Source organism: Esox lucius, chromosome 21 (genome assembly GCF_011004845.1).
Source record: "Esox lucius isolate fEsoLuc1 chromosome 21, fEsoLuc1.pri, whole genome shotgun sequence".
NCBI classification, from domain to species: Eukaryota; Metazoa; Chordata; class Actinopteri; order Esociformes; family Esocidae; genus Esox; species Esox lucius.
Genome location: NC_047589.1, coordinates 20,845,705 through 20,870,463, shown reverse-complemented (window position 1 = coordinate 20,870,463; position 24,759 = coordinate 20,845,705). Strand labels below are relative to the sequence as shown.

General features: G+C 43.4%; 1 protein-coding gene across 2 annotated transcripts in view; it reads left to right on the top strand.

Moving 5' to 3' along the window:
• The first annotated feature begins 136 nt into the window (after window positions 1-136).
• si:ch211-276f18.2 (glucose-fructose oxidoreductase domain-containing protein 1) overlaps window positions 137-24,759 on the top strand; it is a 31,127-nt gene continuing 6,504 nt past the window's right edge. Inside the window, exon 1 of one of the 2 annotated variants that reach the window (XM_010885706.3) lies at window positions 137-920. In XM_010885706.3, the coding sequence (XP_010884008.1) occupies window positions 668-920 (253 nt within the window). In that variant the 5' untranslated portion in view covers window positions 137-667. Of the gene's footprint in view, window positions 921-7,953; window positions 8,020-24,759 lie in introns of those variants that run through there. The other variant, XM_010885707.3, reaches the window with a different exon arrangement.

Here is a 24,759-nt window from a genome sequence, read left to right as displayed (position 1 = left end):
TAGTATTTCGTCAGACTAGATTAACTGGAAATAAGAGGTATTTTAAGTACAGAACTGCCCATCTATGCACCTGTGAAGATTAGTATGACAAGCGTCAAATTCCTGCCAAGAGTGAGAGGGTTAAAATGGGAGCGGATCAACCTAGGAGGCTGACGTATCCCGCACAGTCAGTGCAGAACTGGGTTGCAATATCAATAACAAGCGGCATAATACCGCTGGATAATCGGCGTTACGTGCTTTTAAATACAGGAATCCTCTGAGGCCTAATGAAGGAGATTTGTATGGGTTTTCACAGCCATATGCTGGTAAGAAGAATGTGTCACTTAGTTTAGTGGTTTCGTTATCTATAAGGAGGGCGTTGCATGAAAGGCAGATAGGAGGCATAAGGTACACGGACCGAAGCATGCCCTTCATCGAGTGCAGTGCGCGTTTCTAGCCAAAATCGGGTAATTCAGAGTGATGCATTTGAATGTTAATGACTAGAATACGTGGATTTTCGTTTTATTGTTGTAATACTGAGGGACACTGTAAAATATTAGATAAACCAAACAAATCAAATGCGAAAATGCGAATTGGATGGCCAACCTGATGTTCACCATCGCACTTATCCCCGCGTCTGCCGCGTTGCTATGCTGTGAAGCTGGTCGTGATAACGGGGACTCGAGCCATGCTTCCCGGGGTCGGAGTGTTTGGCACCAGCTTGACTGCGCGGGTTATTATTCCCCTTTTGAAGAACGAAGGATTCGCCGTCAAGGCATTATGGGGACGAACTCAGGAGGAAGCGGAGGAGCTGGCCAAGGAAATGGACGTACCATTTTATACCAATAAAATCGACGAAGTTTTGCTTCATCAGGATGTGGACTTAGTATGCATCAACCTGCCGCCACCTTTGACGCGGCAGATTGCCGTCAAAACATTAGGTGAGTGAAATGTTTGTCCTTGTTTCGGTATTGAATTGAAAGTATTGGCATTTATTTAATACGGACAGGTAGGGCTAATTTAAACGTTGGATTTATTGCACTGATCATGGGTTGGGTTTGGGAGGACAGGTGTCGCAATGACTGAAGCACTTTACCGATCGGTAATAATAATGTGAATCATAATGAATAATAATGTGCAGCCTAACACTGTCACGTTTGTGTAATTACACGGATATTCCCGTACTACACTCCCCACCTCTAATCCAGATAGCGTTAGGTCATGTTGTCGGATCACATTGAGTGGTTGGATATAGTAGGTCTAGGCTACATCTTATAATATCAACATCTATTCATGTGTGGCAGGACTGTGTCATGTATATTATATAGCACTGAGGTCTTTAGAGGAATAGCATTATTCCTTCCATTTGCATGCTATTCGTTACATCTCTTATGTGATTCTACGCAGCTGAATCACCCAAACCTTTCTTAATTCGGAACCAGTTGTCATATAGTACAGCAGGAACTCTTTCAGTTGAGTCTGCTGTTATTACACAATGATGACAGCAATGACTGGCTGGGTATTGGCCTCTGTGGACCTCCTGATATAATGGATACGTCAGATCGACGGACTGACGTATGCAGGTGTCCAACGACAAGAATGATGTAGGAAATATCCCAGAGGGCAGTTATGGTTCTTAGCCAGCCATAAATAGGGGGACAGCGTGGGGATGGCCCCAAAAAAAACATGCTAACCCATTCTGTGGAGATTGAAAAGCATCACTAGGGAACTATCCCAGCAGAAGACACCCTTTAATGAGTAGCCTACCCTCTGGGGTCCTTGAACCACAGGCGGAGCAAGGTCAGCATTATGGTTCAGACTCAGTATATAGGAATGGATAGATGATATATCGTAGTGGTTAGAGCATCTGACCAGTAGCATACGAACGTCAAACAAAAGAAAACAATGGAATTGAAGTGGGTTTTAGCTGATGATTGTTAGCGGCACTGGCACTACTATTGTTCGCTGGCATTACTATTGTTAGCAAGGAAAAAGGAAACACCTGAGCCCAGTCAAAACATCCAGTTTCTTGGGTAAAGAAAACTAGTTGGTTGGGTGGTTTAGTGAAGACGGTGTTACTACACAAGTGTAAAAGGATCCCCAAATCCAAGTGTTTCCCAGATGAGTGGAAACCTGGCTGTGTGTCCAAGAGATTGCCATATAGCTGACAAGATGTTGACCTACCCTGACCTGGACGTCATATGTTTGAGCTCACTGCCCTGACCAATGTATTTGGTTATCCCTGATGAGTGCATAGATTGACCTTGTCACCTGTATTCCTCAGTACCCTAGCCAAAACAGCAGCAAACATCAACTGTAGATTATATCAACCACAAAACAGTGGTAGAACTGGGTGATGGTGTCTCTTGGGTACACATTGCTTGGAGTGGTTGAAGTTCACTGACTAACCTAGTACCCATTCCCAACTTTTGACAGGTAGTCTGAGTAGCTCTACAGCTCGGTTACTCCAAACTTTTTGGGTAAAGTTTTACACTGACTTGATGAACATTATGTCAAAATAGTTGCCACCAACCCTCACAACTCTAATCAACAGTATCCTGGCCAAACATTTTGTAGTCTTTAGTAGTCCTCATTCAGTAGTCTTTTGTAGTCCTCATTCAGTAGTCTTTAGTAGTCCTTTAAATGCTAGTTTAATATTCAGTATTGTTTAATAGTCCTCTACAGTCTACTATAATACCACATTCACAAACATCCTAAACACTGCCTATTTAAACATGATGCAAGTTATATGCATTTTTATTTTTGGTATGAAAGATACACAAAGAGAATTGCAGCAAAAATGCAGATACCTTTTGTTTTTAGCAATGGACCCTAGTCATTGTTACAGAATTTGCGTCTAACGCCATCTTTATAAAACTAATTAGTGTAAATGTTTGTGAGTTTAACTGTTGACCATATAGACATTAATAAATTAATAAAGTTTTTGGTACATAATCAGTGACAGTTCCATAAGATGTTGGATGAGAGCAAGGAGAGCAACTATTTGCTCCAAGGCTAGCCTAAATTTGAATTAATAGGAGAAAGGTCACACGCAGCTCCCAGGAATTAGTTCCATTTATAGCGCTGGTGGCTACCCTCGTGTTTATTCTCCTGCTGTACAGACCCTTCGATTGCCTTTTGATGATACTGTTGTGAAAACATCTGATATCTACCTATTAGTAGGAATGGAATCCTCATTGGGCTGCCGGTGGTACACATTTGTGAGTTGCTTTAAATAATTGTTCCTTTAGTACTCAGCCTGGCACTTTATATAAGAGAATGTATAAATTGACTGCACCCTGTAGTTTATGATATAGCATACAAGATGGAATGCTGTAGCTTTGACTCTCCTTGACCAGTTTTCTCACAGTCTCATTGTGTCAGTAACATTTTTCTCTCTCTTTCTCTTCTCGGTTTTCCTCTCTGACAACAGTCAGAGGAGGGTCGTTCGAGATGCATGTCCGGTGAAAGTGGCTCATGATGCCTCAGGAAAATGTAGTAGCCTCTAGCCAGGCTGGCATGGAAAAATTGGCAGTGGAATGCAAAGCTACTTCCTCTTTTCAGGGGTGTGACTGGATGATTCTCCCTCCTCCTGGCTTGTTTACGCTGTGCGTTGTGGCGATAAGCGTTAATCAGACTGTCGCAGAACTGGAATGTGCAGGAAGCCATTTGCCAACACTGTCCAAATCAAACCATAGATAGGCTTCAACGATGTACCTTATCCCGACCCAAGGGGAGCAGGCTAAAACAATGGCATGAGCTCAATTGTGTTTTCTGATCAACTGCTACTGTTATGCAGTTTTGTCGTGCAGTGTGACAATCTTTGTCACTACAGAAAACTGGTCTTGCCGGACAGGCCTCATTCTCTTCTTTAACAAGGATATTTTCTTTCTGGGATTCTCCTTCCAGCTATAGAAATGTCCCAGAGACTAGGTTCAATTGCTTTTCGTCCAGTCTGTGTTCAAAGATGGGCCTACATGAGTACCTAGCATTTCTTGTTTGACAGCTTGTGAAAGGGCATGAGTTTTTAGGCTAAGAATTTGAAGTTTCTCAAATACATTACCATTTCCAATGCACTGGAGCCATAATCACCTATTTTGTATTGTCCTTGTTCAGAGAGCATGTACAAGAAAACAAGCAGATGTACAATGGATGCTAGGCTCATACTGAGACCAAGAGGTTCACACAAATGTAATGTGAGAATGAGGTGTCTGTGGACTTTCCCTTCTTATTGTAGTTTTTGCTGTAGGCGTGCAGAAAATGTCGGAAGGAAGACATTCAAACTGGTTGTAATGCACACACACCTAGCATATACATCTAGTAAAGAGCGTGTGTGACATTATTTGATTCTTTTATTAGTGATATTCAAGCTTGGCAAAGCAAAATGTATTTACTCAAAGAACACTGAGGGAAACCCCGGTGTGTGCATGAATCAGGCTACAAATGACATCTATTAACACTGTCTGGGCTCTGCAGCAGAAGCGGAGCTTTAATGCGTGCGATGGTGGTACGGCACCCATGGTAGCCAATCAGAAGGGCCCACAAGAAGATTTTATAGTTGGGGGGGTATATTATGATTTTTTTTGTGTTGATTGTTGATTTCCTAAATACCATTTAGTTGACATTGAAGTGATAAACATCTACACTCACCTAAAGGATAATTAGGAACACCTGTTCAATTTCTCATTAATGCAATTATCTAATCAACCAATCACATGGCAGTTGCTTCAGTGCATTTAGAGGTGTGGTCCTGGTCAAGACTATCTCCTGAACTCCAAACTGAATGTCAGAATGGGAAAGAAAGGTGATTTAAGCAATTTTGAGCGTGGCATGGTTGTTGGTGCCAGACGGGCTGGTCTGAGTATTTCACAATCTGCTCAGTTACTGGGATTTTCACGCACAACCATTTCTAGGGTTTACAAAGAATGGTGTGAAAAGGGAAAAACATCCAGTATGCGGCAGTCCTGTGGGCGAGAGGAGAATGGGCCGACTGGTTGGGCCGACAAGTTGATAGAAGAGCAACTTTGACTGAAATAACCACTCGTTACAACTGATGTATGCAGCAAAGCATTCAGCCACAACACGCACAACCTTGAGGTGGATGGGCTACAACAGCAGAAGACCCCACCGGGTATCACTCATCTCCACGGTTGAAGACTGGAAGAATGTTGCCTGGTCTGATGAGTCTCGATTTCTGTTGAGATTCAGATGGTAGAGTCAGAATTTGGCGTAAACAGAATGAGAACATGGATCCATCATGCCTTGTTACCACCGTGTAGGCTGGTGGTGGTGGTGTAATGGTGTGGGGGATGTTTTCTTGGCACACTTTAGGCCCCTTAGTGCCAATTGGGCATCGTGGCCTTGAGAATTTGTTGAGCAGCAGAAACATGAGGTGGATAGATCTTACATTACAACGACAGAAGCAGCATGGCTTCGAGTGAAGGGAGTACAGACTTTATCCAGGTCCAACAGCCAGCAGAGATGTTTTGTAACTGCAGGTACCCTACTAGTTTTTGTAGCAAAATAACAAGATTCTATTCATCATGTTAGATGAAACTTAGATGAGATTCTTCGCGGGAAACTTGTTTTTACTTGTGAAATCAAGTAGCAATAGTAAGAGTTTTGGAGTGGGGGGGGGGCTCCTCGGCTAAGGTTCGCACCCATGGCAGGGAAAGCTAAGCTCCGCCCTGCTCTACAGCGTGACAATTTCACTTGCATATGCAACAAAAAATTTCAGTCTGCAAACTTATAAAGTTAAGCATTCGCTCATGTCTGAGATGTCGATTTCAACCCCAAAACTATAGATAACATGCTGTTTTGTACCACCCTGCTAAATGTATGACCCTGTCTGGCCCGGCCCTGTACAGCCCTATCTGGCCTAGTCCAATATGGCCGTGTCTGGCCCTGTCTGTTGTGCGCATGTTTGATTACCAGCTGATTGGAACGACTGGGCTTGCCTACGATCCACTACTGCTTGAACCACCTTGGTCAGTTTAGATTGGTTTCATAGGAACAGAAATCTTCTAGAGACGTCATAGGTTAAGTGAACTAGTTGGGTCTGAGAAGAGGACCCTGAGAGGTGTAACATCTTCTCCATGTTTAGTTTTCCCAGTCTCTACCCAGTGTTTTCGTATCAGTGAATATGAAGGGCAGGAATCCTAGGGGGTATTGACGTGCACCCACTGCCTTTGTCCTCTGGCTTGCTGCCAGGCCTCTGATGTAACTGACCTTTGCAGAACAGCGTGAGGCGCCCTGCGCTCCTCAGCCGGGTTCTGACCTCAGTGCCCTGTGCTGCCCAGCCAGGTTCTGACCTCAGCGCCAGGGGAGATCAGGTAACCGGGCTGCATCCTCTGAGACCCACAGACAGGCGCTTCCTCATTGCCTTTGACTGGAGGAGGATGCTAAGAATAGAGGGGGTGTGTACGTGCTAATTATATCACATAGAAAAGCAAGCAGGCCTCTTAGAGTATAAACACGGCCACCCAGATAAGACCCTTCCCATACATTTAAGTGTTCTTCCCTCATGCTCGTTCTAGATTCTATGTCATGACTCATGTCCCTTGCAGTTAGCTCACATGTTTGCGGACTATGCTAGCTGGACCTCTATCAAGCTATCTGTGTGTCTTTTCCTGGCCGAAATGCTTCATTATTGAGTCTATATACACCAGGTTACTGACCTAAACATGCTGTTTCAAGGGGACCAGCCAGTACGAAGCTTCTCCCGGTCTAGTTTCAAGGTTTGATTTTCGTATGAACAGGATACTCGTGTATCGACAGGCTCTGGACATAGCTGACTGACTCATCAACCCTAAATGTGCCATCTACATGCTGAAGGCGGGCCTCGCCCAAGATGCTGAGGAGATGTGCTCCATCCTCATAACAGTGCCACAACAATACAATAATAGAAATAAAGAATGTAATATATTATTTATAAAAATATTGGCAATAATGACACAACACTAAAAAAAATTGTACAGTGAAAGATAAAGATGCAAACATACAGTAGAATTTCTAGAGCTTGAAGTCTTTCTAGAGCTTGGGGATGTGCATGAGAAAATTCTGATGTTCACTCGAATTATGTTTGGTGCGATAAGGCTTGTGAACAGCAAGATAAATGTGAACTGTATGAACTGCCAATCCTCAACTTCCATTCCCTGCTGTTCCAGTCAACATGTGCTATGTTTGTGTCGTTTCTTTGGCTCAATGCAAACCCGATGCATAGGAGATTGAACGACAGTGCTATTCCCATGCTTCCCGTGAAATGCTGCTTGTTCTTGCCAGCGATTTCCTGGGCCCTTCATGTTTAGTCCTCCTGGGTGGTTATTTACATACTAATGGAAGCCAGGCTGGGAATGCGAGAGAAAGAGTCCTGGTCTTAAGATCCTGTGAAATTGCCTTTGTTTGCATACTGAATCACAGAACGGGAGCTCTTTCAGCCTACCTTCTTCCAGTGCTGAAAAGTGAGCATTCCTCAAGTGGGGGGAGAGTTTACTCATCGAAGCCTGTCTGTATTTATGAAATGAGGGCCTGTTCTTTGACTGCTTTTGTCCAGGTTTTTGACTGTGCCTCAATGCCTACATTTGGGACATGCGTCCCTGAAACGCGGCGAGGCCTAGATAGATAATGGCTTATTTTCCTGCTGCCATTCATTAGGCTCAGTTCTATTCATGTGGTGACATGCTGTTCTGACCACTGGGCAGTCATTGTGTCCATCATCCAAGTATCCATCCAAAGATGTTTTACACAAACCCCTCGGTGATGCTCAATAAAATATCTACATGTTGTTGTGGGACATCTTGATGTTATTCCTTCGATCAGAAAGCGTGGGGCATTTTCTCTAACCCACTTTTTTGAGGTGTGGCTAAACATGGTTAGTCTTGTCTGCTCTTTCAGTCAGTGAGAAAACAGTGATGCAATCGGCTGTGAAATGACACACACACACACACACACACACACACACACACACACACACACACACACACACACACACACACACACATACTCGTTCACTCATGAACACTCTTATTGTTACAAGCTCTGGTAAGTGTTTCTTTGTTGTTTGTGCCTGTCTGTCATTGGGGAACTGAGCTTTCAGCACTGCTGCCCTGAAACTCAGGAAGAGTGTTCCACTAAGGGACCAACAGCCCTGACTCCAAACCGACAGTTAAGTCTGGCCGGTTAGCTTAGCTCAGCCCTCATTCAGCTAGCTAGGATGTTGAGCGTTTGTTTGATGTCATTCTGTTTGTTTTCCCATGTTTGATAGTGGTTTTGTTTCTGCGCAGCGTCTGCTTGATTTATATCTGATAAGTGAGCTCTCATTCTCTCTATTTTATTGCTGATGTTAATCATCATTTCCAGGGTGGAATCCTCACATGAATGTCTCAAATGTCCTTCATGTGAGTTCATACGAGCGCAGCCACACTCATGTTTCATAATTGGACGATGGGGAATAGAGACAGAAGGCAGGCCCATATGAGGCGGTCACATGATGGAACAGCAGATATCACTACTTTGGAAGACCTCTCATTCACAGTATGAGTAGTCAGAGGTTTGTGTGGAGGTTTACCCTTCCTGAGAACAGGAAGGAAATGTTTGTATGATATGGAGCTACAATGCATTTCTCACTTCCTGTGTGTGTCACACTCCAGCATGAGAGAAGTGTGTGTTCAAATGTACCTTTGCAGGGCGTCTCACTAGCAGCAACAGGAAGATAATAAAGGAAGTTTGCTGTCTTGCTAATGCCGGCTGCGGCCCACAGACATTGTAGGCTGCTGGCGATGAAAGGACTATTCAGGGTGCAACATCCAAATGCTTAAATGAAGAACAATGCCATAGTCCCACAGTTGAGTGATAGTCAAGCTGCTGCCTGTTTGTTATTGTAGCAGGACAGTAATGTCAGTTTCCTAGGGTGCCTCCTCAAAAAGCAGATAAACGCCAGGCCACAAAATGCCAGGCAGTGATAGACAGACAGAGATATCAACCACCGAAGACCCTCCCTAGGAACATCTTGGGAGGGTGTTTGAGGTAAACCTTCAGGTTCATTGTCATAGAAACAGACATATAAGGTATGGGCTATTCAGCCAAATGCTTGCTTGCCATTTTGCCATCAACACTGGAGTAATAAATATATAATTATCTATAAATAGCAGTTCTAATAAGGACACAATATTGAGTGTGAATACAGACGCTGGGGAAACAGATCTGCGGTGTTGTCCGTATTTACGTCTATCCCCTGGAGGAGTGATACACATGAAATTGTGCGGTAGTAAATAGCGTCTAGGCATGAGGTGAATACTAAAATGTATTCTGGTAGCGGCTATTGCGTGCGCGTGGCAGCAATGTTTGTGTGGGTGAGTCCATGAGGGCTGTCAGTCAGGCCAGTTCAAGTGTTAAGCAGTTTATTGGCTTGCAGATAGAAACTTTCTCTGGGTCGGTTGGTAAACAGATGAATATGGCAAGGCTTGGGTTTGGATAGATGTGGTGGATGGGTGGGAACCTGGCCCCAATAATGTTTTGGGCTGTGTTACCTACAGGCTGTGATGCAGCTGGTCAGGATGTACTCTGGTGAACCGGTTAGTATTTGGAAAGACTCAGGATGGCATGTCAAACTTCTTAGTTGCCTTAAGAGTCGGGGCAGCTGTGGCACTCTTGTGAAAACATTGGTCCATGCGCTACAAATACCTCGGCTATGTGAAAATGCTGACACTCTCTATTGTATCTGCGTTAACAGTTTCCTCCACTTCTTCCTTAAGTCAACAGTAATCCCCTTTGTTTTTGCTGACACTGAGGGTGAGGTTGTAATCATGGTATCACAAAGCCAGTGGCTTACCTCCTACCTGTAGGCTGACTCATCGTTGTTAGTAATAAAGCCTCCAACCGTGGCGTTGTCAGCAAATTGGATGCCAGTGTTTGTGTAGTGAAACACCACGCTGTGGTGGGTGAACGGGAAGTAAAGCAGATGGCTGAAGACACACCCCTGGGGAATCCCACTGTTAATGGTCAGGGAGTAAAGCAGACGGCTGAAGACACACCCTTGGGGAACCCCACTGTAAATGGTCAGGGAGTAAAGCAGACGGCTGAAGACACACCCTTTGGTAACCCCACTGTTAATGGTCAGGGAGTAAAGCAGATGACTGAAGACACACCCCTGGGGAACCCCATTGTAAATGTTCTGGGAGTAAAGCAGACGACTGAAGACACACCCCTGGGGAACCCCACTGTAAATTGTATGGGAGTAAAGCAGACCAGGTTACCAGGAAGAGGTGTTGTTTCCAACAGAGCCTGAGGTCTTCCCCTTCCTTCCCCAGAAAGTCCCATATGTAATTAAACAGGGTGTTGTCCAGAGCCAGTGCTTTAAGCTTGGTGACTAGTTTGGTGAACAGTGTTGAACGGTATTGAATGTTCAACCATAGTCAATGACCACGATTCTCACAGAGGTTTTCCTCTTCCCCAGGTGTGTTGTGGTAGTGTGGATAGCAATGGAAATTGCATATCTGTAGCGGTAGGCCAGTGATCCTCGTTATCTGCCATTGATGTGGGCCATGCATGACAAGCCCATCATAGAACTGAATGATGACACTGGTAAGTGTGACATGGCAATATCATTACGACTTGTTGCATTGGTTTTCCTGGGAACTTCAGACTGGAACTGTGACTAGTTGAAGATGTCTGTGAAGGTGCTTGCCAGCTGGTTGGCAAACACTCTTGAGGATTTGATCAGAAATGCCATCTGGGCATGCAGCTCTGTGAGTATTTATTCCATTAAGTGCGTCCCTCAAATCAGCCTCTGAGACTGAGAGCACCTAATTGTCCTGAGCATGTGCTTTCCTGTTTGTCTCAGTATTGTCCATGTTTGAAGCGAGTGTAGAATGTGTTGAGCTCATCTGGGAGGAAAGGCACCATGCAGCTGGATTTGCCCTTGTGATCTGTGATAGCGTGTAATCCTTACACTGCGTTTTACAAGTCAGCAGAATAAGGGTCTACTTGTCAGGACCTTAGCTGAAAATCATTGACCTTCCATCACACCTTTTTCAAAAAAAAATACTTCTCAGGAACAATTTCACCATCAAGGTCGTCATCATGCTGATTGATTTTCATTGATTCATGTGGTGTTTAAATTTATCATGACATTTGGATTTTCTGTTACTGACATTAAGCAAAAGCCAATTGACCTTATTCACCGCGCCTCCATCTTGAAATCCAAAACGAGGCTAGGGGGTACACTCTAAACCGGAAGTTCATTGACAGAGCGCAGCAGCGGGCGTCTGTCATCATGGTGATACCTGTGTGGACATCAAATCTTTCATGTCTTCCCGAAATAACAGTGGTCTATGTTGAAAAATGGGCCAATAAGGACTGCATGATTCCCCGGGCTGTTTTTCTGAAAGGATACAGCAACTGGATCGAGGGATATGTGCACGACGTGGAAGGTAATGCACGGACGATCACTGCTTTTTTTCTGAAATCAACATTAGTTAATGTTATACTTTTAAAGTTAGCTTGTTAGCTAGATAAAACAACAGGACGTGACAACATTACAAGCTGATGCTAAGCATTGTAAAGATATATTAACCACACCAGACTGACTGTTATTTTGAGTGTTAACAATAAATTATTTTACCGACAGTCAAGAGGAGCGAGACAGTCAGTGTGAGAGCTAAGTCTTTTCGCTCAATGCGAAAAAACAAGGCACCTTACAACATTCAGGTATCATGACTGTGGATAAACTGCTCAGTTTGAGGAGTGGTGCCACTGCTAGAACAAATACGCTTGCTAAACGTTCAAATGTTCATCTTGATCGTTCATATCAACAGTTCATCTTTCCCTGCTAGACTAAAAAGAACATGTTATGTGCAGTTGATGTGATCTTTAGCTAAAAGTGTATTGGAACCATCAGTCAAAATAGCTTGTTTCCAAAGTGTCACTACAAAGCAAGGCAGGGTGCTACTGTTGGTTATTAAAATGATTAAATATTAAGTATATGTTAATTTGTTTACAGGCATGGGTTGCTCAGTTCACAATGCGATGTTACGTAGGGTTGGGGAAGGTACTATTCAGGTCTCACAGGTAACACAGATGCTAAAAACGAATCAGTAATGTCGTCTACTGGGATGCACAAACCCAGTAAAATGGATGTTACTGTTTATAGTTGTGTGCTTAACATGGTCTAGATTAGCAATGGTTATTATCATAAACAGGCACAGATCACGTCTTGTTTATATTTTGCTGTAAGACATGGCTACCCACGGCAGGACGTTAGCTGACCAGGCTTGTAAAAAGTTACCCCCGAATCAGCCCTTCGCTTGTTATAACTTAAAAAGGACGGGTGCGTGGCTAATCAAGGAATGTCTATTTAGCCGGAAGGTTTAGCTAGCTATCTCCATGACAGTTAACGTAAATATGGCTAACGTTAGCATTGTAAACTAATGTTAATATCTTACCTTGAAATGGTGGCCGGGATCTCTTCTTATTTTATGAATCCATTCACGGCAAAGTACAGGATCTTTGGGGAAACGATGGAAGGTTTGACCTGTATAGGATTTCTTTCTCTTTGAAGACGTACATTTGGGAACACAACAATGCGGCGGCATTGTAGGTAACGTTATGACAGAAGTCTACAGATGGGCGGGCCAACGTTACTTCCGTACCCCACAGCCTCGTTTTGGTTTAAAGGAAGTGCCATAGGTGAATAAGGCGAATGCGCCAAATTTTCCAGATTCTTTATTGCTTTTGATGCTCGTTCACGTCATAATTAGTTTTTTGTCTCTTATTTCCTGTCAGGCCTTTTTTTTACGGATGTTTGTCTTCCATCCTGCCTACTTCCATCACACGCCAGGCACACTGGCCCTTTTCATGGAAGGCTCAGTAAAGAAGCAGTTTTAAGCCATGTCCCCTGAGATCAATATACAGAAGTTATTGTGTTATACAGCAGACTCACACTGATTAACATTCTATAGAGGTACAACGCTCTCATATAAGCTTCAGGCGAGGACGGATACAGCCCAACAAAGAGACTACAATAATGTAGCTTCTGCTCAGACAAGAACGATGGCTCATGCTGCATACTTCACACATTTCCTGTCATTCACATTCACGTCATCTTGGTCTAACCTTACCGCAACTGATATGGTCTTTTATTTCTGTATGGTACAGGGTAGAAGCAGCTGTAGTGAATGTGATTAGTGTGAAGTGTGTGTAAACATATGCATGTGTGTGTGCTGTGTCAGCATTAGAAATTCTCAGTTATGACTGTTGTAGATTTTATCTATATTTTTTCTCACTGTCTCCTATGTTGGCCTTCATTGTAGTTCAAATACAGCATTTGCACAACAGGAAGTAAATCAGATATGCTTTTGGAAAGGTAGAAGAAGTAAAATTGTATTTCTATAGTCCATCTGTACTGTAGATGATTTAGTGTCTACAGACTACCAGTGACATTTAAATCATCTACTTTCCCAAACCGTGCTATGCAAACATAGTTTGACCTATAGTTTTGTACATGTTTAACACAAAATCTTAAGGCAGGTACCCGACGTGATTCATGAGCGACGCTTTCCCCTCATGTTAAGGCGACATTGTCTCAGGAGCTCTGTGCCAAAGTAAACCCAATTTTATGCTTTGCCAAGGCGATTAAAGATAATCATTATTCAGATGTTGCTGTAAGCAAACCAAAGCAAAAATAAATGAAACCCATTTTATTTCAATATTGGCAGTGTGTTCGCTTAGTGAATAGTAGCTGCATGGAGGTTATCTTTGGTTATCTACCTCAAAATCAACTTAAAGTTGTCTTTGACCTTTTACCTGTGAGTAGATAATGTTTATCTTTGTCTAGTAATATGTCATTCCATTATGGTAGTTGAATAATGATATCTTTGTGTAGTAGTCAATCATCATAAATGGTGGTTGGATAATGTTATCGTTACACGGTCATCTGTTATCCTAAATGTTGGTTGTGTCAAAGATGGTCGACCGTTTTTCCTTTAGAGATGCGATATCAGTGGGTTCTCACTCACTCACTCACTCACTCACATCCCCTCTCTCACCCTCTCTCTTGACCCTGAGTTTGAGGATTTCAGAGGGCATCACCATGCCGACAATGCGCACCACCACCCCCATTCTTCTTCCGCCAACTGACTCCTCTTTTTCAGTTGGCCAGCCAAGCATTCACTGTGTTTCTCCCCACCCTTTCTCACAGAGGATGAGGAAGTTCATTTGTAGCCGTTTTCACAGAAAGGACTGGCAGAAGAGGGGTACCATTCAAGCTAAGCCATATTCGCCACAGCTGCTGCACTGCCTTTGCCCTGCAGTCACTTTGAGTCAATGGAGATGTCTGCATCTATTAGTCAGCCCTGGCTGTTTCATTCAGTTGCCTGTATGCTTTTGACATGGATGGTTATTAATGACATGGGTCTGTTTTCGTTAATTTCTTCCTACTTTCACTAGATGGATTTTGAGACTTCTTTATATTAGATGTTTGTATCACTGTGATATTAAGAAAGACTTGGTTAAAAGTTAATGTTGTAGTGAAACCACTGTGGTTCTTCTCAGCCCCCTCTAACTGGAATGTCCCCACTATAACTAGAGAATAATTTGCCAGGTCTCTTTTTCTTTTCCTTTAATCACATGACCTCAAGTCATCTTTGGAGGACATTTTTAATCTTAGTGGTCTTTGTTATTTAAAATAGTATACTACATTAACACATTGTCGTAGTTTTTTTACTGGAAAAAGTAACTCATGCCTCGTTTCCACTGGTGCCAAACACTGGTATATTACCCTAAAGTCCAGAAATATTTCTGTTTCCATTGACACGGGCCAGCACCAGTCGGCCACTAGGACTTAGGACGGGGTTTGCGGGTTGACGCGTTACGTGCTGTGAAAACGCGGCATGTTGTTCTATTCTAATAGTAATGTGTATAGTTTGCTTTAGGCTTCTCGTAATGGTTTTCATCCAATCTCACCTACAAATCCCTGATCAAATTAAGAAAATAAAACAGTACAGGGAAGCGAAGACTCAGAATGACCAAAAGTAGTACGAAGCCATTGACTCAATAGAAAAACGCAGCACTGAGACCGAGACATAACACAGATTTACCTCAGAATTCTCCCAAATCCATCTATTAAAGATAGATAGTTTTGACAAAACTATTCCAAAGCTATTGCCTTTTATTTTTCATAACCAGAAAACCAAATTGAGTTGATAGTTTACTCCTCCCTCCCTGCCTGAGCCCCACCTGAGCCCCTCCTTAATTCCTTGGTACCAAATGTATAGTCAAAACAGGAAATTCTAGAGCCTACATTAACATAAATCAATGTAGCCCTGGTACCGGGGTAAAGCACCAATGGAAATGCGGCATTATTGGCTGTGATAAAGTGTGGTTCATCTTCAAATTAGCAATAGCATGAAGTCAGTAGTTATTTACTTTGAAAGCAGTTCCACAACAAAAGCAATATTAAAAGCAACTCAGCTTGTCTCAAAAGATGGGCTTTAGCGAATACTTGAGCCCACTATTCCTTAATTGGCCTTAGTGGACTGTGGATTACATGACAGTCCTCTTTTCACAAACATTGACAAGCATTGTTTTCCAGTAGACAAAGGAATAGATCAATCACATAAATTGTTCATGACAACAGGCATCAACTAGACTACAGTGTCTGTGTCAGGACATGCATGGCAGGCTGTTCCCCTGGATGTTGAGGCCAATTACTCACACTGTGCTGGGCCATAACAAACATTTTACCAGTCAATGTCTCCTGTAATTGTTTTGGCAATGAGGCTGGCAGATGAATTAATTGGGGAGCTCTTATGGCCAATATGCATAGCTAATTTACATAGCCAGCGCATGCCTAACATGCGTTCATTAGCATGAAAATGGGCAATGACTCCCTGAACAGTAGCTATATTAGGCCACAGTTATTTTTCTTTTGTCTCGGTCCATGTTTTATGGGACATGGGTACTGTTGTATCAGAGGATGTGACATGAAGGGATGTCTGCTGATTAGGTAGTCGGAGGGCTTGGTTAGTGCACATGGCTAATTGGTCCCTCAGGAGTGAAGGTAGCTGGAAGCTTGATTGCGCCATGTTGACAGGAAATATATTTAGTTAACAGGAAAAGGGAATTTTTGATAGTTCTTTTTATGTTTAACTACATATGTGAATAATCAATGCTAAATGTAACTGTAAAATGTACACCTCTGAATGCTGTGAAAGCAATTTTACCACTGCGCCTACCGTCAAATTCACTGCGCTTTAAGGGGTCAGTCTCCACCATCTGATATCTATGCAGCATAATGGCTGCACTCTAAGCATGACAGCTTAACAGCTCTGAAGGGAGTAGGACTAAAAGCTGGCTAAGTACTGCTATTGCTGTCCATCATGATGCAGACATAGAATTGGCCTTAACTGATAGCTAATGGACCTCTGAGAAGCATTTACACCAGTGGTATTCAATGTCAAGTTCGGAACGTTCTACTCCTCAAAAATGTCTTCTCCTCAGATTATTGCGGGAAAAGAGGGTCACTGATGAAAAGGTTTGAATCTCACTGGACCGAGATTATGAACATAGCTCTGCAGATTGTCACTGCTTATAATTTTAGAAAATGTGGTTAATTTCCTTTTATACAACAGAATGAGATGTTTATTCTTTTTCCTGTATTGTTTGTTTGACAGGGCAACAAGGTTATAATCGTTAACGAAAACGAACGAAAAAACGAAAACTAGGTGGGAAAAAACATTGTCGTTAACTGAAATAAAAATAAAAACGAGGCATTACAAAAAAACGGTAACTAACTAAAACTGTAATGTGTGCTTGACAAAACTAACTGAAATACAATTATAGAGTAAATGTTCTTAGTTTTCGTCCTTGTCAATGTCTTTCCTTTTTTAGCGCTATTTAAAACACGCAGAGTATTCGCTCAGCTGTGTTTCCTTTCCCTGGTCTCCCTCCGTCTCTCTGTCACTCACATACACACACACACACACACACACACCCCTCCCCTCCGTGCACACCGCGTCTCCATGAGAACGAGTGTTCGACGTTGAAGCAAGTTCGCGAAAGGTTGGTATCTCGTGAAGACCTTTACACAATCACACATTAAAAAGTGGTATACAAATATTTTAAATTCTGAATAGAATTTTGTCAGTGTATTAATGTCTACCCGAGAAGCGATTGCGCCTTCTTTAGAAAGTTAACTAGTCGCAAGTTTGAGGTAAAATGCACTTGGGTTGTCGATGTCAAAACACTATAAGCTGTGATTCATTCATTCATTCATCGTCTTCCGCTTCATCCGGGGCCGGGTCGCGGGGGCAGCAGTCTAAGCAGAGATGCCCAGACTTCCCTCTCCCCAGACACTTCCTCCAGCTCTTCCGGGGGGGACACCGAGGCGTTCCCAGGCCAGCCGGGAGACATAGTCCCTCCAGCTTGTCCTAGGTCTTCCCCGGGGTCTCCTCCCGGTGGGACGGGACCGGAACACCTTCCCAGGAAGGCGTTCCGGAGGCATCCGAAACAGATGCCCAAGCCACCTCAGCTGACCCCTCTCGATGTGGAGGAGCAGCGCCTCTACTCTGAGCTCCTCCCGGGTGACCAAGCTTCTCACCCTATCTCTTAGGGATCGCCCAGCCACCCTGCGGAGAAAGCTCATTTCGGCCGCCTGTATCCGGGATCTTGTCTTTTCGGTCATGACCCAAAGCTCATGACCATAGGTGAGAGTAGGAACGTAGATTGACCGGTAAATCGAGAGCTTGGCCTTGCGGCTCAGCTCTTTCTTCACCACGACATACCGATATATCGACCGCATTACTGCAGAAGCTGCACCGATCCGTCTGTCAATCTCCCGTTCCATCCTTCCCTCACTCGTGAACAAGACCCCTAGATACTTAAACTCCTCCATTTGAGGCAGGCACTCTCCACCAACCTGAAGTGGGCAAGCCACCCTTTTCCGACTGAGGACCATGGCCTCGGATTTGGAGGTACTGATTCTCATCCCCACCGCTTCAAACTCGGCTGCAAACCGTCCCAGCGCATGCTGAAGGTCCTGGTTTGAAGGGGCCAACACGACAACATCATCTGCAAAGAGCAAAGACGAAATCGTGTGGTCCCCAAACCTGACACCCTCCGGCCCCTGGCTGCGCCTAGATTCAAATATTAAATAATGTTATGTCATTTTTACTTTTACACTGAATGTTTGTTGCTTCAATCCAGATGAGTAGGCAGAAGGCTATTGTATAAATTTAGAATAGGGTGTGAAAATTGTACAGCTGTGGTATTTGTGTAGATTGTGAATTCTGTTTAGAAGATGTGTAACGTTAGATTTTTGGTACGGCGTGTGGATTTTGTAAGAGGTAACGTTAACGTTAAAGGAATTTCCATGTGGTGTGAATTTGGTAGGCCTCTAGGGTGTTAAATGTGTATATTTTGTGAAGGCGTGAACCATATTTAAAATAATAAAGTTGTGTAACATTATTAACGAAGGAATTATTTTAACTATCCCTTTCAGATACTTTTTTCAAAACATTAAAGCAAATCTACTTTTGATCAGATGGCTAAGAACTTCATCTGCATTTTGAGTTCTATCTATTTATGTCCTTGGCAAAGGTCATAACAAAACTAGTGCTAGACATATAAATGTATGATGATTCATGGTTATCACAGGTTTTGAGTGCTAACATCTGTGAATCTGTGCCTTGCTCCAAATATACATATCATAACACTTTGCCCCTAAACAACATAGTTTTTGTTGAGTTATTATTACACAATACTTTTTCTGACCTTTTTGAATCTTGCCCCTGACAAATAGCCCATATTACAAAAATAGACTAAAACTAAGCATTTTCAAAAAATAAAAACTAAATTAGCAAACCCACTTTAAAAAACTAATTAAAACTAAACTGAATTTGAAAACAAAAAGTCAAAACGAAATGAAAATAAAAACTAATAGAAAATGCTAAACTATAATAACCTTGCAGGGCAATGCAGATTGGGACTGACAACATTACTGAATCTGTTTTGACTTGCAAGTATTAGTTTTATCGTGGTATAAATCGTGGTTCAGTAAGTGAGCGTATGCCAGCGCTGTTGAGTAGAGGGGTTGTTTTGAGGGGTTTCTGTTTTTACATTTGGTCGGACTGCCATCTCTGTCACTCTGAAAGGTCATAGAGTTAACATTTAGCGTGATGTTCTGAGGCCTTTTCATGCATTTTGTGTTCATCGTGACATGAGGAAGAACAAAAGCTCTGATTTTTATCTAGGAGGCTGGGAGAAAATAGTGGTTTGTTGGCAAGGTAACACTTACCACTGCCATTAGAGCTACCTTTTCCTTTTAAATCCTTTTTTGTTTCAGGGCCAGGCAAACATTGTTGTATCCCTGGAGATAAGCTGATTCATCCTTCCTTGGATGGACCATTTAGATGCTAATGTATGACTTGGACTGGACGAGGCAAGCCAAATGGAACAATAAGAGCAAATTAGTCAGCAGAAAGCTGTTTTGTCTCATTCCTGTCTGATGAAAAAAGCTAGTGATTACAACTTTTTCCTTGGTTCGGTGATACCTCTTCCTTTTTGTAATCACTTTAAACTAACAATTTGGACAATCAGCAGAAAGAGGAGCTTTCTGCTTACGTTTTCTCCACAACACGTAATTTGTAAAATCCCTAGAGTGGTTGTGATACAGTATAACTGCCGGTTATAGCATCTTATAGGATGCTAAATGTAGCCCATCTAACTGTAATACCCTCCTAGGTTTGTATGTGTGTGATACCTAATTTCATTAACAGGGTAACTACGTAGTTGGTTCCACAAACATAAAAACAAGGAAACTGGGGTTTTATAACTGAATGTTCCACACATGTTCCTCACCATGTGATTTCCATGTATCAGCGCTTGTTCAAGTAAGATCTTTAGTTTCATGTTCTAGTGACGTGGAATCCATCTTTTTAACGCTATCAACCAGTCCACTGAAACCAGCCCATCCTCTCTGATCCATCAGTGTGAGTTGACAATGACCCTGAGCTTCTGAAAAAGCCATGGTTGATGAAACACTCAATGAGCTGAAAATGGTGGCCATGAGGTCAATGGCTGGGCATATTACTTTACCACCGATTCACTAGCAAACAACACATTGATCTTTGGACGTCCTCTCTCTACTGTTTGCCCAGTACACGCACAAAGAAGACATCAGGTCAAGGTGACAGTGGTTGATTTAGTTGCTGTGCAACAGGAGAATAATTCTACTGACAGTTAAATTCTATAAAAACCAGAGCTTAGTTGTCATCCCAATTTAAATGTACAGTCTGTCTGTTGTCTTTTTAAGTTTTTATGTTTCATGTTCATTATTTGTGTGTTCCTGTTTCCGGCACTGACCTTTGCCGATAACTAGTTCATTGGTTAGAATGCTCTTACTACTAAACTGTGTGGTTGTTTCACCTGGCTCTATTATTATGTATGAACTTTCTGTAAGTCAATCTGGATCAGAGCATCTACCATATGACTAAAATGTAATGTAAATAAAAACGTCTGGCAGACAGAAGCTGTTGTCTTCCATTGACCCTCCTCCAAGAAGCTTGTGAAAGCAGCATCACAGATCACTATCACACAGATCGCGACAGACTGGTTTCCCCTGGATTTTCAGCTACTTCTACTTTTGGTTTTCCTAAACAGGCCCAGTGTCTTTGGCTGTCACACTGAAGGATCCTTTTGTTTCTATGTTCATTTTCCACTTTGGATCCCTCAGTTTGAGCAGCGGGTGTTGGACTACGCTCCACCTCAGATGCTTAGCCTAATTGGGAGCTTTCGATATTGACTGTGGGGGTGACAACAACAAAAAGAAAAACAGCCGACCTCCAGCCATCATTAGCATCAGTGTGCCCAGTGTCGCGGGACGAGATGCTGTTGACCTCCTGCGTGTGCCTGGATATGGACACTCCTCTCTGGGTGTGTTTGCTCCTGCAGCTGGGTGCGGGTCGATGGAGGAGGGTCGGCCTGATAGCCTATGTGGCCTGGGGGGACCTGTAATTCAATCTCCTCGACTGCCTCTTGCTTCTACTCTCTGTAACAAGCTCCCTCCTCTACCAAGTCTCCAATTCTGCCCTGTTCCCTACACAGGGCACTACTTTAGACTGGGAACAATGGGAGGTGGGTGAAAAGCTGTGCACTATCTGGAGAATAGGCTGCTATTTGATTAGCTCTAGTCCTTTGGCCTCCTTTGTCAGCATGACTTGCAAATGCTTTTGGGTTACTGGATGTGTGTGTCACCTGCTTACCTTCAACGTTTCCACACACACTCCTTGGGCCACTCGATGTGTATCTGACACAGTGTCGGCGGGAGCGGTCATTTGATTGTTTTGTCACCACTCAGCAATTCCAGATAATGATCTAACACCGCAGTGTAACGGCGACCAGAGAATCTAGCGCAGGGATGGGCAACAAACCTTTTTTTAGTCTTCAGATCAATACTTTTTTTTTTTTTTTAATAAATGATGTTTTCCTACATTTTGCCACCACCATGGGAAGCCTGCAGGACTTATGTCACAGTGATGTGTAATTGAGGGGTTAAATCCAACATCCCAATCTCCATATTCACCCATATTCTCTCTGACGGTTAATCAGAATGCCACTGTGATGGCCTAAGAAGAAGTCTCAGTATTTGTATTACTGTTAGCTCATTAGAAGTGGTGGAACCAGTCTTACCTGCATCTGTTCCAGAGGAACATGGAATGATGATCTGCAGGTGTGCACTGTAAGCCCTGAGTCCTCCGCAGGGAGACCTATGGTGACACTGTCCTAGCCCCTGGCCACCAGTGTGGTGGAGCAAACCGGGGTTAAGATTAGTTGCTGTCTATTTTCTGATCTAGACTACTTTCATTGAAACAGAAATTTTGGAGTCCAGACATTTTACCAATCATGATGCGAGGCGGCTTCCTCATCTGTTTCGAGGCTTTTACTTTGAAGGAGCCCTGGTAGGCCTAAAACGCATTGGTACTGACTGATGTTGAAAAGTGTGTGGTGTCCACACTACCCAGGGTCATAGTGTTATCTATCAGTAGTTGTACCATATTTGCTGCTTATTACACATCCTAGAGTTTGTGGTTTGTTGGCCTGCATGTGCTGTTTAAGTTGTATTGCCTTCCTTTCTGTGATGTATGAATCACTCTTGGTTTAGAGATGTAGAGGTTGACATTACTTAAGTGCTGTTGATATTGAATTTGTGATATCCCATTTAAGATGGCATATGATCTAGTGGGCTTTTTTCTCATCCAGGGCTATTATTAAGTAATGAGAGGAAGTGGTATATTAAGGCCAAAATACTATGGCTAAGAGATTTTCTTAAGCAGGACGCATCGCGTCGCAATATTCCACAAACCCCCGAAATGCTTCATTGTAACTAGGAACCTGATCTCCCGCAGTCTCTCCAAATGTCCATGTCCAGTGAAATAAGTAAGTCCTAAAAGGTGAACGGTTGTCTGGAGGGATACGTGAGAATCATAGGGGATTCTTTCTGACTGGCCTATTCAGATCAGAAGCACCGAGGACATTGATGGCTGTTCATGACACTTGATGACTATTACACATTTTATCTTCTCTTTTGTCCATCAAAAACAACAAAGGCCCAGTTGAGGGATGAGGGATGTGTCAGGCCTATCCGCTGGTTCTGGTGTCACCCACGCTCCCAATGGGTTGAACTCCCTTTACCAACTACCAGCTTCTCCGCACTGTCAGGTGCCGTAGTGGGCTCTTTGAACTCTAGCACGCCTGGTGGTTAGCATGCATTATTGATGATGAGGGACTGTGCTGCGATGCCAGATACTTTTTCTGCTCCATTACTAGGCTACCTGTGAGATGAGCGTTTCACACTGGCTAGCGCTAGCTAATGGAGTTGGTACTGCCTTCCTGTTTTTCAAGGACATTTCCCGGCTTGCTAGCGCTTGCTAACATGATTAGCACTGTATTCCTGTACTTCTACTAGGGACACTTAACCCTGGCTAGTGCAGGCTAACAGAGTTGTTGGTGCAGGCTTACGTGGCTAGTGCTAGCTATCACTTGTTGGGTTTGACATATCAAACAGGTTGTGTTTGAGTGCCCCTAAGTTTGAAGACATAGTGGTGATGATATGCTGTTACCCCATACCCTGGCAGTATGGTTTGTCTGGTTTGTCCAGAGCTCAAGTCTTTAGTGTTAGACTCTGGCTACAGCACATGCTCTTTGGATGGTGGCAGCACTTTCTTGGATTACTGTAGGAAGTGTGTATGTCCTGCAGGCCTTATTGGCAAGGTATCCTACACTCTACCTGAAGTAACTCAATCTTTCAGTTTGATTTTTATTCTGTGGTTGCTTAATTGGCATGAATGGATTTTCACAACCTTTTTTGATAAGGTTCAGCTGAGCTCTACCAGTGACTCTGCCTGATGATCAGAAATGTAGCAGTTGTCTGCAAACTAAAAACGTAAAACCTAAAGTATTGATATGTGTGTGAGAAACAGTGACAGAAACATATACTATATTTGCCAGGTTAAGAAGAGCTCTGGCTTAGCTATTTGGTAGCAGCCTGGCTTTCTATCAGTAGCTCTCACCCAAGGTAGGCCTATGAGCCCCTATGTGTTTAACTGAGAGCAACCCTTTTCAAAGGGGGGCAGACCAGGGGCCAAGCCTCCTCGATGGGTGGGCACCGTAGCCTGCCTCTGTGCCTTTTTCACGGGGGAAGATTTTTCCTGTGGCACCAGAGAACTGGGTCAAGAGGATTAATTTCCTTGTCTGGCTGGATCTAGCTGTTCAGGGCTAAATGGAGATTAGCTGGGTAGTTTCAGTTCCAAAATGTCTGTGAGCAGCCCGCCGGTTCTTCACATGGGTGGGGGAGGGGTCTGGGGGGGAGCTATTTAGATAGAGATTGATGACTCCTCAGTGGCGTTGGGGGGGTTTGGGATGTGGGAAGGAGGTAAGGCTGGACAGGGTGGAGCACAGAGACAATTATCAACTATGTGCTCACTCATATTAGATCTATTTCACAAACACACACGCCATTCACCCATTCCGTCAGGGTAGTTGTGTTCGCAGGAGGACAAACTGGCTAGCTGGTCTTCCATGTTATGTTGTGTTACCACTACTCAGAAATTACAGCTGGGCGATTGAGTTGCTGTTTTGAAGTTTGGTATGGAATCTTTTGTTTGGCTGTCCACATCTCTCCGCTGTCTATGTGTCTGTGGACACTTAGTGTTTCTAAAAAGTCGTTGCAAGCTGAGAGCCACAAAGGGAGTAATTGCGCAGCTTGAGTAAATGTGCCCTCCAGCGTAATTGTGTTATGAGCTATTAGTGGCACTGTGTCAGATGGTTTTGCCTTTCTCGTGGCACGGTCAGAGGAATGTGTGAATATCCCCGCAACGTCTGCCCCGCTGAATGTTTCATGGGGACCATGTTTTGCCGTAGTTCGTTTGCTCATAGATATGGATAACTAGGTTATGTGAAGGGAGCACCCTGGAGAGTAAGCAGTGGAATCAAAACAGCTTAATGACGTTTCTTTGATGTGCTTTCTCACTCTCTCTCCATCCCTCTCCTCATCCCTCTCCATCCCTCTCCTCATCCTTCTCCATCCCTCTCCTCATCCCTCTCCTCATCCCTCTCCTCAGCCCTCTCCTTATCCCTCTCCTCATCCCTCTCCATCCCTCCCCATCCCTCTCCATCCCTCTCCTCATCCCTCTCCTCATCCCTCTCCATCCCTCTCCTCATCCCTCTCCATCCCTTACTAAATGTATATTTTAGTAATTTAGCAGATATTCATTAGTGGTCTTCCGATCT